At 36.0% G+C, this 17,825-nt stretch overlaps 1 protein-coding gene across 4 annotated transcripts in view; it reads left to right on the forward strand.

Moving 5' to 3' along the window:
* LOC142345732 (uncharacterized) overlaps positions 1 to 17,825 on the forward strand; it is a 188,103-nt gene that overhangs the window by 35,676 nt on the left and 134,602 nt on the right. Inside the window, exon 5 of one of the 4 annotated variants that reach the window (XM_075398022.1) lies at positions 11,029 to 11,821. The exons of 1 other annotated variant lie outside the window; for it this stretch is intronic. In XM_075398022.1, the coding sequence (XP_075254137.1) occupies positions 11,029 to 11,334 (306 nt within the window). In that variant the 3' untranslated portion in view covers positions 11,335 to 11,821. Of the gene's footprint in view, positions 1 to 4,725; positions 5,013 to 11,028; positions 11,822 to 17,825 lie in introns of those variants that run through there. 2 more of the 4 variants (XM_075398024.1, XM_075398023.1) reach the window with 2 other exon arrangements.

Consider the following 17,825-nt stretch of genomic DNA (forward strand, 5'->3'; position numbering starts at 1 on the left):
GATCCTAGAAGCGTTAAATGATGATCATCATAAGCTTCGAGATGTCTCATCTTACCGTAAAACTGAGGTTTAGCATTCTCAGTCCACATTTTTGACGTTATTAATTGGCTATATGCAACTGTGTCTACCTGCAGTTATTTATTGAGATATACTACCATGTCGCAGACATGCTAAAAATCAGTTCGTTATTATAAAACATTTCCTTCTCCGATGCTGTAGATGCCTGCTCTGGAGAGTTATTTTTTTCTTCGCGAAAGTTATTCTGTTTTTTGTACTTAACTGAATTTTGTTGGGGTTTGCTTTTACATATTTTTGAGAAGTGTCCCACCTTTTCACAGGTCTTGCATTTTTTATTTTGCTCTAGACAGAATCTGCTAGAATGTGGCTTACCTGCACACCTAGTGCACACATTGTTGCTCTTCTTAGGCGTCTTTCAGATGTTGAACCCACCTTCTACTTTCCCAATAAAAAACTTATTACCTGATAAAGAACTTGCAAAAGCCATTGCTTGACTTCTTAACTGTTAACTCTCGGACTTTTCAGTAATCGGCACTGGTAATGGTTTTGATTTAATACCGTCTAGCAGTCTAAGTTTTGCTTCAGGGTCCCTCAAACATGCGATAAATATCATTTTTTCCAAATCCTCGCACAGGACCCCTCATATTACGCACAGGAATTTAGTCGTTTCTGCCGTTACTACTCTCTTTTTAGGAAAAATATATTTTTAATCCCCAATCTGATGTCTTTTTACGGAGTTTCTATCTAATTCCTAGGACTCATTAGGCTCCTAAGTTTAAAATTGGCATCTTGCCCGCAAATACTACGAAAGAAATCGGTTACCTGTAGGTCCAGTATAGTACCATTGGCGTTGAAAAGAGTTTGTGTTCAAGCAGCAAGAACAGCACTAGAATTTTGCAACTGTTTTCAAGTAAAAACAATGACTGTAAAAAAATCCGAACATTCAAATACATTTGAAAAGACAACAAACAGTTTTAAAAGACAACAAACAGTTTTAAAAGACAGCAATTTTTTTAAAGCCACTCTTTTCAGATCCTCTCAAAATCAATTCTTTCCCGAAAACTTTGCATTTATTTGCGAAAAAAAAGAAATAAATGGTAAAGCCAAGAACAAACTAAGAAAAAATATCAGAAAACCGTTGAATATCAGGATAGCAATATTTTATTTTAGATCGTAAGAAACAGTCTGCCTTAAAAGTTCAAAAGGGATTGTATTTGATTTAAAACGACTGGAAAGCAGTGGTTTGGATTGTAAGCAAACGTTTTTGATTGTTAAATTTTGTACTCCCAAAAATTGACTACCACATATTTATTATTTAAAATTCACTCTGAATTTGAAAATTTTAATTGCTATAAGGAAGAGGCAGCTAAGAATTTTCTGCTTAAAAATCTATCAATCGTTATAAATAAACAAAATAAAGCAATAGTAACGATCCTAGAGTAATTACAATGAGAAAAGCATTCAAGTAATTACAATAGAGCTCGGATAAAAACAAATATTTGCATCTTATGTAGCCGTGCAGAGATAAATGGGTTTTTCCCTGATTTTAGCATAAACTCAGAAACAAAAATCAATATAAAAAAAGATTTCGAAAAAATCGTTGAATTATTAGTTTGGAACATTCCATTATAAATACGATGATTTGTTCTATTTCGTCATATGTGTATTAAAAAACTAATGTTTATTTGTTTGATTTCTTGCAATTTCAGCAAACACTGATTTCTGAGCTCTGTTGTGTTTTTCACATTGATTAATCCAAATGACTCTTTTTTTATTGACTGAAGTAATTTAGTTTTTTTTGTTCCAGTTTTTTCTTTTTTCAATTTGAACAAAAAATGTTTAATTCAATTAGAACAAAAAAACTCAATTTAACTATTCTTTACATTGTGTCTTTAATACGTTTTTGTTCTCCCAACCTCAACTGAGTAATCCAAATTCTGTTCTAGAAAATTTAGTACTTGTTTCTCAAACTCGACAAAATATTTAAAACTTACCCATAATAAATTTATTCTAACGTTTTTGGGGCCCATAGCTAAGAAAAATTGTAATATGCTGCTTCATAGTCATCGACTTTAACCAATAAAACTCATCAAATTTTTTCTCAACGTTTTTTGCGATTTTTTAATGCACATAATTATCAATTATTCATATAAATTAACCGCGCAAACACATTGATTTCGAACTTTAAATTCACTGAAATGAAAGTCATGCAAATGATTCACCGAACGAATGGTTCTGTTATTGGTGTTTAGGCAGCAACATATTTTGATAAAAAGGTAATTGGAAATTCAAAACCGAGCAAAAAAATGAAAACATTGTAAAAGTTTTTTGTTATTCTTTCCGCTAGAGATGACGCTCATACAAAAATATGTTTGTTTGAGTCTTTTGTTTCTGTTTGTCTCCCAGCTTATTTTATGAAACAAAATGCTTAACTAAGCCAAAATCCTTGCTCTGATGTCGACATTTTTAAAGATATATTGTTGTTCATAAAGCAAAAAGTGCCGTTCAAAGTTTATAAAACCGGACGGACTGTGTAATGAAATTGAGCTTTATGAAATTGAGCTAACTATTTTTCTTTGCCGCCTTTTTTTTCTCGGCTGCAGGTGTGTTTTAAATCATATGAGAGTTTTGCTTTATCAATTTCTTATGGTTTTGCTTATACTTATTTTGGCTGGTGTCCTCTTCAGGTTTAACAAACAAATCATAGTTCAATCATGCCCGATATCTGACCTTTGAAGAAATTTGAGAAGGAATTTCGTGCGTAAAAGCAGTACGCTTTTAGACTTTAGGCTTTGCTTATGCTTAATTGGGCTGGTGTCATCTTCAGGTCTAAGAACAACTTTTTATTTCAATCATGCATGATATCTGATCATTGAAGAAAGGATTGTCTTGCCTAAAAGCAGTACACTTTTAGATTTGCAGTTTTGCAGGGCAAATAGTAGGTTTTTTGTGTTATATCAGATCGACCGATTTTGCTCCGCGAAATCGCAAAAAGTTTTGCTATTGAATTTTTAGATTAAAAGTTACACAGTTCTCTCTGTATATGCGTCGCTATAGCCAACTTTCAAATTAAACATTTAATTCGATTTGAAGCAACTTGATTGATTTGGATAGCTTTTCTGCCTTGCGATATCTGGTTTTGAAGGTATACAACCAAAATTTCAGTTCAGAAACAAAGGCTTTCAATACAGTTATAATGAATTGCGACCACCAATTTGATACCAAGTGAGATCACACAGAGTAATGAATAAAAGATGATAATACTGCTGAAGCGGATATGATGAAAGGAGAAACAAGGGATAAACAGGCATGACTCATATCAACAAACATGAAATCTTGATTGAACATTTAACAAAATTAAGACTTGCAGAGCACCCAATAAGGATTATGAAACAAACATGAAATTAAAAAGAAATTGAATTGAACTAATATGATATTTGTACTAGGTGAAAAAGAATCCCGAAACTTAAGGATATTTCAATTGCAGGTTCTGTTGTACCACATTACCAGCCTGGCAAAAACAAACAATCTTAAATTTGTTTTTTTTTGTCATCAGAAAATTGGAAATTTATTTAATAGTTTTCAAAGCTAACTTATTATTAATTTTCAAGGCAAATTATTAGTCTAATCGCTGCCTGAATTGGAGTCGCTTTCTGCTCCGCGAGCGGTCATGTCAGTGACTTCAAACTTTGTTGAGGCGTGGTGTCGTATAGTGTGTGGTTTATTTGGAGAGCAATTTATAATTTCGAAAATAGTTTCACGACCATCCGAGCGTTCTCTTGCAATATTGATCACTTTTTTCTTCTAATGTCTGGATGCTGTTTTAACTTTTGCGAATTGTGACGTACATTTGTCAAACTCTGTATTGGAGGGCGAATATTTTTTTATCTTTAATGTTGCTCTCGAGAAGTAGAAGATACTGGCTGTTTTCCTTCTGCTCGTTGTGGCGGAGTCGCTTTAATTTTCTTTGCCGTTGTTGCAGTTGATGTTGGTTCAGTCGTTCACGAATTAAGTGGAGTCAATTTTCGTGGCGTTCTTGGCATTGGAACCCCCCCTAGTGTTCTGGATAAGTTTTAATTTATCAATGAGATGTAGCTTGTGTCCTCCGCTATTTTTTTTTTAAATATTTTGATCTTTTTGCACCTTTGAGTTGCTTACGTGCATCCTTATCACGCGTACCGATGAGACTTTTTGTTATTTCTGCTATTAGAGATTTTGATCTGCAATCATCGTAGTGTGCCAAGTCCGTGTTTCTCTCATCTTTACATCCGAATTATACCAAGTCATAGTTGCGGATGACCACTTCTGCCTTCTGATTTTTTTAATAAGAGACGTCAATGCATTCTAATGCGTCTTAATAACTGAAGATCCCGCTTCCAACAAGATGTTAAATTTATCTAAAATGTTCTAGATTTTATTTGTTTGGGTCGTTTTTGAGCTAATTTATGCTAACCAAATGACGTCTCTGTTCTTGGAATAACCAATCCGACTTCCGAATGATACACTACACGAAACTTTTTTTGTGGGTTCTCGTTTCTACGTTTTATGGCATTTCTTGTCCATTTTTGCGATTCCAGAACAATTTCGCCCCTCTCTCCTTCTACCCAGTTGCTTTCGGGTATGAGTTCATTCCACTTCATTGTCTATTGGCCTTCGAAAATCATTCTGAGATTTGATGAAAGGGTTGCAACCTGATGTGTTTGACAGGATATCCCTATGACTTCAGGACCACTTTGCGTGGATCGACATATCAATCAATCCCCAGCTTTGTGGATGAGTTGCATTTGCAGCCGCCATATCCGCAACTCAATTGGATTCCTGGTTATCCTGTCATCGGCCGAACGCATCCCGAATTCACGTGGAGGTCCTTCCAGAAACTGTAGATGCGAGGGAGGGGGTTGCATGCAGCTTTCTTCAGTATCCAAAAGTATACAATCACCAATGTTGCATCCATGATTAAGGATTTGGCAGGGTGTTGTGTTGCTGTTGAAGGCCAGCCTCATTGGCGTGGCGAACTTTCGAAGGTGCTGTTAGTTTGAGTTTATAGAGGGTTTCGTCTTCTGAACTCGACATTTGTAAGAATTCTTCAAATCGATGGCAAATTATATTGGCGTGGGCATTGGTAATTACCGACTGTTTTGGGAATACGATTTTGGCAGAAAGCGTATTTATCTTGTTTATATTTCAAGGGCTATTGTCATCATTAGAGTGTTTAGCGTTTTAACTAATGTTTATTTGTCACTTTTTACAGCTGCTAATAGAATTCAATATGCTTCCTCTCGGTGTGTCCAATGGACACTTTTTGTTGTCCAAAAGAAAGATAATTTTGAGTATTTAGAAGAAAACGCTTTGCGCATTGCTTGGTTGCATCCTTTTTGAAACAAAAAAGCTGATTGGTTGGTAATATCAAGTCAGCCTTTTGTCGCGAGGCGAGAAATTTTATCCAACAAACCCATTTTTCAGCCAGTTAAACAATCAATCGAAATACCAAATGGTAGCTACTCATCTAACCACAGAGTAAATTGGCTGTTGTAAGACGTATTTGCTCTTTTTTCACGCATTATAGATTAACAAAAAGCGTTGCGGTCCTTAATTACTTGAAGTCTTCAGAATATTTAAATTTCAGGATGTCTTCAGGATATTATTTGAAGACTTCAGACTACTACTTGAAATTTATCAAACTACTTCACGAAAATAGTCTTCGTTAACAATCTAGCATATTGCAACAGAATTAGGAAAACGCGAAACTAACAGTTTGCCGATCTTTGCGGCATAACTTTTCTAGAGCCGCTTCTGCTCCTTTTCTGGAGGCATCGCATTTTATACGTGTATCTAACTGTGGGTTGTAAAAATTTGTTTTCAATAGTGTTCGCAATTTTTGTTTATTTTTTTGAAAAGTGTTTTTCTTGTTCACCAATCAAATCAATTTACAGAAATTCTTTTGTAGCGGTTTCAATGTGTGAAAAATTTGCAACATAATAGGAAATAGTGTTCCCAAGTGATGATCAGAACTTATGAGCTGTTTCAATTATTCAGACTTGTTGTGACTTCGAGTAATCGAATGACATCTGGTTTCTTAATGTTGTGATTCCTGTTTGTGCAATTTTGTGGCCTAGCTGATCATTTTCCTGTTTTGCAAACAGACAATTTGATAAATTTTTGCCGTGATTTATGTCAAAAAGTTTTGTCAAGCACTCTACGGTTATTTTGAAACTCTTTTTAAAATTTCCTCTACTTTCTATCAGAATGTTGTCCAGGAAGCAGGAAGCAGTAATTAATTCCAAGTTCAAAAAATGTTCAGTTTACGGTTTTTTAGAATACAAAAGGCATATCTGTTAAAACGTAAAATCCTGTCTTAAATTGATAGGTGCCTGTCAGTTTGCTAATCAATATATTGAACTTGCAATGGCTGGTCGTTCCTTGAGGTAGATTTAACTGACGACTCTATGCGTACTGCAAATCGATCGTTGAAAAATAGGCCGTCTCTTGAGCTGTGTTTGAGCTCAAATGTTGAGAAATTGTTCGGATAAGCAAACATATACTCCGCAAATTGATACTTGTTTATGTGCAACGATTTAAAAAATTTTTTTGAGTATAGCGCTATTTTAATTGATTGATCTTTTTGAGAATTATGTCGACCGGTGAAACAAAACGTTTTTCGAACGAACTTGACAGGTTTTCGATATGACCCTCTTTCGACAAGTTTGACTTTCAACAATTGAATTTTGACTTTCAGCTGCAAATGATTTTGTAGTTTTCAACGTTTTCTGTGTGATGCTCTACAGTTTATCAGAAATTTTGACTTCACTGTGCGATTTCAAGTAAGGCAATTGATTTCGTTATTTGGACAAAGTTGTTGAGTAATTTCGATAACTAGTTGATTAAAAAGCAACTCAGCCAAATATAGGTTCAAATATGACTATAAAAACAAATTATACTGCGCGCTGTATTTTCTTATCTTTGTACTTGCTTGTTTGTTTTTTTAGAGTAACAAAAGTTTCGACTGTATGGTTTAATAGTGATCTTAGTTCTGTGGTTTTTTACCTGATCATTTTGCTTCGCTACAATTGTACAGTACAATAAATGGTTCGCTGGTCACAAATTGATTATTGAAAATCCCTTTCCGAAGGCGAGTAACATTGTGAAATTGCTATTTCCGATTAGTATTTTCAGGTTTGGCGTTGCAATTGCTTTGATAGTGCTGTTGTCTTTATTGCATAGTTATCCTCATAACAAAAATGATGCGAAATGTTTCGTTCATTATAGTTGCTGACGCAGTTTAATCTTTTTTTTTGAGTTTCAATAATTTTGATGTTGTAAATTTTTTATTTTGTACGTTGGTTCTGCTCTGCATTGGTTTTTTTTCTCAGACATGCCTTTGACTAAAATATTTTGAAGACGGCAATGATTACATTTGTTACCCAATGCCAAGTAGGATTTTATGAGATCCAGTTCTTGTCACATTTTCTGCATGTGCAACCCATATCTCAGTTGAACTCATTTCTTTCGCGGACGTTGTGATTGCTTTGGTTTCGCTCCTAGGAAAAGATTTTACATTTGACTCGCTTTTATATTGATCGATTTACTGCATGAAACTCGTTGTCGGTTCTGTTTGGCTCATTTCCATGATAATTGCTATCGTCAATTCTCGCTCTAGTTCAACAGTATTACTTAGCAATTCTGTTTTTGCTTCCATTGTTTAGCATTTTTGTGATGAAAATGTCAGTTATTATATTTTCCTCGGTGTTGCCACAAAACTTCAAAAAATCTTCATAAATTCCTCCGCTAACTCTTTGAGAAAACGGTTGCATGAAACGGTTGCCTCAAAGGTTATGTTCGGATGAAAGCAAGTTCGAGCATAACCCACGGTTTTTGTGCTCCACTTCTCGAAAGGGTTCTCTTGAGAGTGGGTTTTTAGTATTGGCATTCCACTTATAGGTTAGCAGTTCTGCGGGGCAGTTAATGTGTTTGATTGTGCTATGGTAGAAGGGTACATTTTGCTCCGCGAAGTCAGACAATAATTTTTAGTTGGATTCTAAGTTTAATCGTTACACTTTCCTCGCTGTATTTGCGTAGCAACTGAAAATTTTTGATCTCAACATTGGCTTCGCGCAGCGAAAAAAATCAATTTCATTAGATTGGGAGCGATGGTTTCTGCCGGGAGAAATCTAGTTTTTAAAACATACAACTGAAATGTTAATTGAGAATAAAGGGCGTGAATTTAAAATATTACTGAACTGTGATCAGCAATTTGATAAAAAATTAGTTCATACCAAATAATGAACAATATACAATAGTACCGCAGGAACGGAAATGTTGTAAGAGGGGATTAACATGCATTACAGATATCAAGAAACGGTAAATCTTGAAACACTCGACAAAATTAAAGCTTACACAGCACCAAATAAGGAGTGCAAAACTTAAAGGGGAAATGAAATGAAATAAATTGGTTTTTAAAGTCACGAAATCTAAAGAAAATAAAAAAAATCTAGTCGCTAGTGTATCACAAGAATTGTTGTGCTGATGATCCAAAGATATAGTAAGCGTGCTGTCTTGCAGCGCAATTCCAATTCTTCATTCTTATTTGTTCAGTTAAAGCTAACTTATGTTTAAACTCTTGGAATTCTGTAATTATTTTGACGCTCATGCGCGTTAACTATATAAACATGTGCATTGTCCAAGACTCATTAGGCGGAAATCATTAGGTTTCTCTCTTGAACACATCACCTTCAATATACCTGGACTGACAGCAAAAAAAACTAAACTTGGCGGCTTTCAAACGAAAAAGATGAAAGTTTGATAACATCTGAACTGTTTTGTTCTTCTTCGCGTTTGTTACACATAGGGGGACCACTGTTTATGATATAGAGACAAATTCGCATTTTTGTTGAGTTTTTGTCACCAGGACTTTGATTACCCTTCCTCTACATCTGGGCCTATTTTTTGTTGCCATGTTTCTGTATGTTTCTTATCATGGCTATAAAGTTTTTTTTCTCTGGGAAGGAAAATTAAGAGTTGTGTTGTTTAACACTGTCTTGCCCCTGACCCAACGCCAAGTCAATTTCAGAACTGGGCAAGTCTAAATCCAAATATCTGTTCATTACTGATTCAGAACAATGAACTTGTCCCTTTTTACACATCTAATCAAGTCTAGTCCAAGTCTGATTTAAGACTTGATAAGTCTAATCCAAGTCTGATATCAAACTTGGCAATTTTAAATTAAAGACTGATTAAGGCAATTCGAAAATTGGCCGCAAAGACGTCAAAAATAGCCAAAAAACGTCAAAAATGGCCGAAAAAACGTCAGAAATAGCCGAAAGAAATGTCAAAAATAGCCAATAAAAGCGTCAAAATTAGCCGGAAAAACGACAAAAATAGCCAGTAAGAACGTCAGAAATAGCCGAAAAAGTCGAAAATGGCCAAAAAAACCTCCAAATAGCAGGGAAATCGTTCAAAAATAGTCGGAAAATGGTAAAAAAAACCAAGAAATTGTTTGAATATAGCCGGGAAGTCCTCCAAAAGTAGTCGGAAATTGGTCAAAAAACGGGACATCCTCCAATGATAGTAGGAAAATGGTAAAAAAAAAGTCAAAAATGGCCAAAAAAAAGTCAAAATAGCCGGGAAATCGTCCAAAAATAGTTGGGAAAAGGTTTAAAAAAAACCAAGAAATCTTCCAAAAATAGCCAAGAAAACCTCCAAAAATAGTAAGAAAAAGGTCGAAAAATGCAGAAATCGTCCAAAAATAGTCGCAAACTCTATGCTACTATCTAAGGTTTTAAACTATAAATGGCAGATTAAAATTGGACCACTGGTTGTTGTGAAATCAAGTAGTGAGCACCGTGTAATTAAACTTAAAAACAGACATGATAACCCGTGCTCATTCATTAATATCTCCACGAAATTGATACCAATTAAGCTCACACATGTATTGTTTGTTAGAACAGACAATATGCTTACTCACATCAAAAAATAGTCCAGATTCAATCACTCAAAAAAGAATTATTAACGATGGCCGATCGGGCATACCTAAATTTTTCGGGTGACACAACCCCTAATCTTCAATAAATCCATCGATTCTGGTTCAATTTGAACGGGACATAGCTCGTTAGGACCGCTGCTATCTTTACTCTAAAACTTTATATAGCTCATTAAAATTGGACAACTGGTTGATGAGAAGTTAACTAGTGAGCACCGTGTAATTTGACCAATTAATTATGCCCAAAATGCACAAGTTTGCCCACGTATGCCCAAGTTTGCCCAATAAACTCGTGACTGATAACAAAAACTCACAGGGGTAGTAGTGGCTCTTGCCAATCGGTACACCCGCACCGTCATAGCCGATTTAAGCCAATTTTCGCCATTTCAACCAGATTTCCACAGCTTTCCCAAACTGGCCCCCTTGACACTATGGGAATACTCATAGTTGTCTTCACAACTGTTCTTCGTATGGAATTTCCAGACATTATTTTATAGATCTGAAATATATATCAAATTCAGTCAATTTTTGTCAGAATCGGGCTGAACTGGCTGAAAACGGCTGAGAATCGGTTGAAAATAGCTGAAAGCGGCCCACAGCTACCTAAAGTGACCCATTGGGACCTCCCGAAGGTCCTGTAGTGCAACCATTTCTTACCAGTCTGGTATCAATTTTCAGGACCCCGGGAAAGTGGCTTAACTTAAACCTAGAAATCGTGGCCCGTTACAAAATTTTTCGAAATTCGAAATTTTTGCTCGAAAAATTTTGAAAGTTGGTTTTGACTTGGGAATCAACTTCCAAGTGTTATCCAAGTCCTGGCCCAGACTTGACAGACTTGTGAGACTTATATTTAGACTTGCCCAGTACTGAGAAACGAAATAAGACTTGAGATTAGGCTTGAATTGTACTGATATAGACTTGCAGTTCGGCCCGGAAAGAAAAATCAATAAAACAATCCTGTTTGTGAGTTTTTGGAATATTAGTGTATAAAGAACTGTTTAGCACTAAACTATTGAAAACTTTGTTTTTTTAAGGAAAAGGAAGTTCCTGAAATCCGTGATTGGGCAATCATAGGCTCTTCTGTGGTCGCAATGTTTCTGCTTGCCATTATTGGTGCACTAATCTACTGCAAATCTAAATCTATGTACAGAAAGCGAAACGAAGTGCCAGCTGATCAATTGGCTTTGAAAACAATCTCGCCCCGGCCCTTCGCTTCCTCACAAGAAAACGTGGCACCATCTGGTATTGCTCCAACTCCAGGTCCTAGTAGCGATGGCGGAAAGTGCTCACGTCAACGATCGGATTCCCTGAAAGATGGCGAAGCCCTTACCCAATGCTGACACCACCCTTTTCTCTGCCAAAATAGTGGATTGTGATATTTTGTGGAACTTTTCAGGCCAAACAAAGACCCTCATTCGCTAAAATTTTCCCGGGTCGGGATTTCATCCGTAAATATTGTAAGAATCGAGTACAAATGTGGTGATAACAAATATATTTCACTGCAAAACGCTGGCATCTTGTTGCAGACAATGGGTTAAAAGTGGCATTTTTTTGAAATTTTGGTAAATTTAACAGCGAGTGTTTAATTTTTATCAAATTTGTAGGAATTCTTATATATACACTTTTTACCGATGACAGCTCTATCCATCGTGGGACTTCTGTATGACCTAATTGTCTGTCTATATATTCTATCAAATCAATTCTAATTGGAAGCAATTTTCCATTAAAATTAGCATCAAGTTTGATTTCAACATTAAATCAATAATTGTTATTTGACTTAATGACAGTTGACTTAAAAACGCTCAAATTGATTTTTCATAAACAGAAGCTCTTCTTCCTGGAACGTTTTGCCAAGAAACTTTAAGCTGCATGAAATATTGGTGTCTTATTACTCGGGAAAGATTACTAGGGAGCTTTGCTCGCCCACCAAAGATTACCAAAAAAGTTATTGATATAAAATGTTGGCGGGAGTGGGTGGGGGTAATTTCCTGTCCAAATTGGACAGCTGAACCATTGTGTAATGACTACCCAGGGGTCCAAGCTGTTCGTTAATGAGAAAAATATAAGAGCACGGAGGGATAAAAAAAGTAGTCTGGATAAAGTCTGATCATGAAAGAGTTCAATTATGAGCGTGATTGAAAATCAATTGGATGAATCTGAACATTCCCCTTATAATGGACAACCGAAACCTTGTAAACCAGCAGTCAAGGCGGACCCGGCCAAAATGACTTTTGCGTAGTATAGTCTGATCGAGAGCAAGAGGGTCTGATCAGAGACATTTTGGAGAACATGAGAGACTGACCAGAGACCATTTCGAGCTCAGGTTAGTCTGTTCAGATGCCATATCTGTCTAGATTAATACAAAATTTTTCTGCGGATAATTGATTTGATTACAGATAAGATTTTTACGTGCAAAGAACTTTTAACGTTCATGCTACACCAAGGCCCCAGGTCGAGGTGTGCTTTAATGATCAGACCCATCCAGACTAAAATCGGTCATGATCAGACCCATCCAGACGATAATCTGCCATGATCAGACTTTCGCTCGTTTTTCATACGTGCTCGTTTTTGACTCGTTTTTAGTGTTGCCATGATCAGACCCATCCAGACCATAATCAGCCATGAACAGATTTTAGCTTGTTTTTAGAAATTGTGCTCGTTTTTACCTCGTTTTATAACTTTTTGCTCGTTTTTACCGCGTTTAAAAATTTCTGCTCGTTTATAACTTTTTTCAGTAAGAAAGAAATCCAAAGTCTGGTTATAGACTTAGTTTTTAATTATGAAACAACTTTTAGGAACCAAAGTTTTCTCTGGGCCTTGTAAATTAGGAGGAAAAATTGATAACTGATGAATGATATATTTTTTGTAAGAATAAAAAAAACAGTTGGGTTGTTACATAATAATAATAATAATAATAAAAGTAATAATGATAAAAATAAAGTCATTTCTTTTTGCAGCCTGACTTGATGATTATTGCATACTTAAGCGTAAGAAGCAAAATCAAAATATTAAACCTATAATAATTTTTGACGGTTTTTGATAAGTAACGTCTTCTTTGAAGTTTTAGTCACAATTTAGTACATAGAAATGGTTAACTTTTCTGTGAGTGGATTCATTTTGAATCATTATCAGGTATGAAGTACCAAAAAAACCAACTGCAAACTGTTCAGAGTAAAAAAACGCGTAGTCCCTGCAAAATAGTCAATCATACGTTTTGTGTTGTGATAACATAACGTTTTCTTTGGTGAAATTTGTACCTACCGGAAATCGTAAACCGTAATATTCATCAACCTTCCAATCCATTTTCGATTCATTCGATAGCTGAACTGCACTCCTATTCAAATTTCTTCAAACTTACACTTTCTGTGAAAAAAGATTGGTATCAAAAACTTCTTTGCTTCATAAGGACTTTTCTCTTGGTTCTAAACCAAAAGTTTCTAATAAACTTTACCGTCGAAAATTAGTTGGTTGATCGTTTGAATAGTTCGCTGTCCGTTTGAGTAATTACATTTTGTTAATACCAAAACGTTATTATAGAAAAATGGGCAAGGGTTATAACACTAGCAGTATATGACAGTTTAGTACGCCTTCTTTGAAATTTTAGTGACATATTACCGAGAAGTCACTAATTTTTGTTTTGGAAACAAATGTCGGAACAAGCTGTTTTATATAATAATCGTAGTAGAACCTGGTCAAAATACATTGATAAACAAGCTATAACTGCTAATTAACGCTGCTCTAAGTCTTTTTTGGAGAAAATGGGCTGCGTTTAAGCTCTAAAACGAGATAAAAATCACTATCTCAAGAATATCTCAATAGTACCATATTTTTCAAAGAACCATGTCAAATTAATCAAGTTTGGTCGCATCTGCTTGATACTGACTGACTCTTGTGTTCACTTCTGTGCAGTTGCCTGATACGTTCTGGTAAAAATTTATTCAATGACAAAGATGAAAAAATAGATATCTGTCTCTCAGAGCCTGAAATCGAGGTTTTAGTTTACGTTTTTATCGATATCGCCTAAATTACTATATCAAGCTGAGCTTGAGAGTTTTCCTTTTGTTGATCCTAAACCCCTCTTGCACGTCTATTTGATTTTTCCTTTCAACCAGACCAGAGAAATGTTTAAGGTGCGAATTTGAAAAGTTAAAATTTTTTAGCGTTTTCTGAACCAATGTAGCATTTCAGAAATATTTTTTAAAGTACTTTTCCAAATTATTCAGTTTTAGTCACATTTGCTTGACAGTGACTTGCTCTTGTTCTTCCTTTCGTGCTGTAGCCTGAATCGTTCTGGTGAAAAATTTATTCAAGGCCAAAGACAAGAAACTGATATCTGACCTCAGGGCCTGAAATCGAGGTTTCATTTTACGCTTTTATTGATATCTCCTAAATCAAAATAACTGTATCAAATTTAGATTGTGAAGAAGCAAATTGTTGTTGCTAAACGGTTCTTTCCTGCCCGCCCTGTTGATTTTTTTAAATCAAACTGACCAAAAAGTTATTAAGGTGTAAATTTGAAAAAAAAAGAATTTATTAAACTTTTTTTGAAATGATGTAATCGTTCTTGTAATGAGCGTTGGTATTACTTGAAAATTGTGTTATTCACCCTTCTGTTGGGTCTCTGAAGCTCTTTCAATCACAGAGCAGGTTTTATTAGGTTTTTGATTGACATTTTGCATTGATTCTATTTAAATTTTTGTCTTTTCAGATACCGAAAGTCAGGTTACAGTTTATTGTTTCATCGATATCTCCTAAAGTACTGAATCAATTTCAACAAACGAGGTGGTATTTTGTTTTTATTGATCTGTTCCTGCTAGCATTTTGCAGTCTTTGTTTTTATCGGCCTGTAAAAATAACAATTAGGGTGTAAACTTAATAAAAAAAAATCATTTTAAGGGTTATTATGAATTTATGTGGTTTTTATTGTAATGGGGGTTGTTTTTACTTGCAAATTGTGTTATTTAAGCTAGTGTCGGGTCCATGAAGCTGTTTGAATCAATAGTTTTTAGCAATTCAACAATTTCTTGATTTCACGATTTCATCAAATTTCTGTGGATGTTGTTTTATGTGAAAACACACAAAACATCATGACCTTCATGGTGAGGTGGGAAATTCTTTCCTACCTCACCATGAAGGTTTGCCGTGACCTAGAAAGTGGAAGTGGACCAGAATTACACCCACAAATACGCCGGAAACGCTGTTTCACGTTGTTTTACGTCGGTACCGGAGATCTTGGGCTTCGATTTTAGCCCAAAAAATGGAGTACAGAACAGTATTTTGTTAATATCTGCTAGACCAAATTAAACGGGATAAAGTACTAGACCAAATTAAACGGAATTGGTCGCATTTTGTTAGCAGTGAACCGTTATTGCTTGCAGTCTTTAGTTGGTTTCCCAAATCGGCCTAATCAAAAATTTATTAATGTTCAAAGTTGAAATAGGTCGAATTTTTGGGATGTTCTGGGTGACCCAAATTTTTGGTACCACAAAACAGTTGATTTAAGTTATAAATTATAGTTCCTTAGCTTCGTCAGAATGAGGGGAATGCTCCCATATATATTTCTCATACCATTTTATCAAGTGCAGATGCCGAATTTTGGCTCTGCAGCCGAATACGGTACCTTTACTTTCGAATAACTCGTTGTAGAGTGAGTCGAATTTGATGAAACTTTGTTGTTATACCCAGCTTGAGATAGGCTTTGCTTTGATATAGGTTTCGTTCCGTTTCAATCAGCTGTTTTTGAGAAATTGACCAGGACATGTGCCACAATTTTGACCCGGTGAAGCAGGATACCTTTACGGAGGGTACACCTGGAAGCTTTGAATTGTTACTTCATGTTGAATTTCACCATGAGATTTAGTTTGCTGCCTTCTTGGGGAGTCTCCCCATATATATTTTGTATGTAGTTTTATGTAGTCCAGATGCTGAATTTCAGCGAAACATGAGCCGTACTTGGGCGATTTTGTCATTTGGTACGGTACCTTTATGTTGGAATATCTCCTCGTAGAAAGAACCGATTTTTGATCTGTTTGTTGATTTGAACTCAACTTGAGCCATATTTGAATCCCTGTAAAAAGCGTTTTGTTTCTTTCAGCCGTTTTCGAGAAATTGGCCAGGACAAATACCTCCATTTTGACCAATTCGTGTCCGGAACATTTCGTGTATGTACATGTTACACCATCAAAACTTGCGTTTTTAGACTCGATAGTTAGTTCGTTAGATTCCTCCGATAATGGGGATTGTCCCCATATAAATTTTATATGTCGTTTTATGTAATTCAGAAGGTCAATTTTAGCTCTGAATGCGGCTGTATCTCTCTTCTGGGGTCATTTGGTAGGGTACCTTATTTTTGCTATAACTCCTTGAAGAATGCACCGATTGGGCTCATTTTTTAATATGATGCGTATCTCAAGCAGTGCTACAGTACTAGGGGCGTTTGTGTTTGTTCCGCCTTTTTTGAGAAATTGACCGCGAAACTTGACCCCAGATTGACCCCCTGAGGAGAGAAACACTACATGGATGACCATTTTAAACCGTTTTAAACTTCCATATGGCCGTATTCGCCCCCGCGAATTCGTTCCTTAGACTCAGTTTATCCCACTGACATTGCCAGCAAAATTTGGTTGTTATAATTGTAATCCTTGATGACGATGTTTGGGCATTTTTGGTCCTCATGGTCCTTTTTTGGGGCATTTGGTGCCAAAGACTCGATCGTTAATAACTCTACATACAGGAATTTTTTCCCATTGAGTTGCATATTCAGAGAGCTCGTTATGCGTGCTCTCTTTTGAGCTAATAAAACCTTAATAATTACTTCTCAGAAGTTGTACATTTGTGTACAAGCATTGGAAACGTCCCAATTTTCGATCGGACTTGGTCGATTTTTGCTAATAGCTCCTTGTAGAGAGAGAATTTTTTCATTTTATTTAGTGATACTAACAACTCAGTTTAAGACGGTTACAATGGTATACATGTCATATAGTGTTATTTTCAAAAAGTTGTGAAATTAGCCCGCGATTCAACCGTAATTTCGGTCATTTTGAGCGTTTCTGACGCCATTCGTGACGTAACTTCATTCTCGTATCCATTGCAAAATGCATTTCCATGCTTCCTGAATTCCCTGGCATTGTTCCAGAACTCATGCCAAAATTTGGCGTTGGTCGCCTGGTGTTTGGGGGGTCTTTGAGGGGGTGGTGGTTGGCATTTTGGCGCCGGGGGGGGTCGCGCGCTGGGTGGGGGTTGGCCGTGCGTCTTGTGTGTTGTCTTTGATGTTCTTTTCTTTGTACTAACAAAAAGTTTTTTCAGAGTTTTTGCTTTGTTTCTCTTCTGTCTGCTGCCTGCTGGCGTCTCCTCAGGTGAGTTCTTTCCGCTTCTTCGCTTGCTAGCTTGGCTAGCTGTCGCTTTCTTTCGGTCTGGTTTGCTCTGCACCGCAGAGCTGGGGCTTTCGGACCGGTTTCCAGGTCCGTGTTCCCACATCTTGGGAATATGTTCTTGCAAAGCAAGAAGGTTCGTTGAAGCTTTGCGCTCATCTTGGATTTCCAATTTTGCGCTTTTTTTGTTTGCTTCCGATTTTTTGGTCTAATCAATCGGCCTAATCAAAAAGGTATTAATGTTCAAAGTTGAAATAGGTCGAATTTTTGGGATGTTCTGGGTGACCCAAATTTTTGATACCACAAAACAGCTGATTTAAGTTATAAGTTATAGTTCCTTAGCTTCGTCAGAATGAGGGGAATGCTCCCATATATATTTCTCATACCATTTTAGCAAGTGCAAATGCCGAATTTTTTGTTTCTGCAGCCGGAGTACTCTAATTTTTTGTTCATTTGGTACG

This window comes from Convolutriloba macropyga, chromosome 9 (genome assembly GCF_964194025.1).
Source record: "Convolutriloba macropyga chromosome 9, txConMacr16.3, whole genome shotgun sequence".
Classification (NCBI taxonomy): Eukaryota; Metazoa; Xenacoelomorpha; order Acoela; family Convolutidae; genus Convolutriloba; species Convolutriloba macropyga.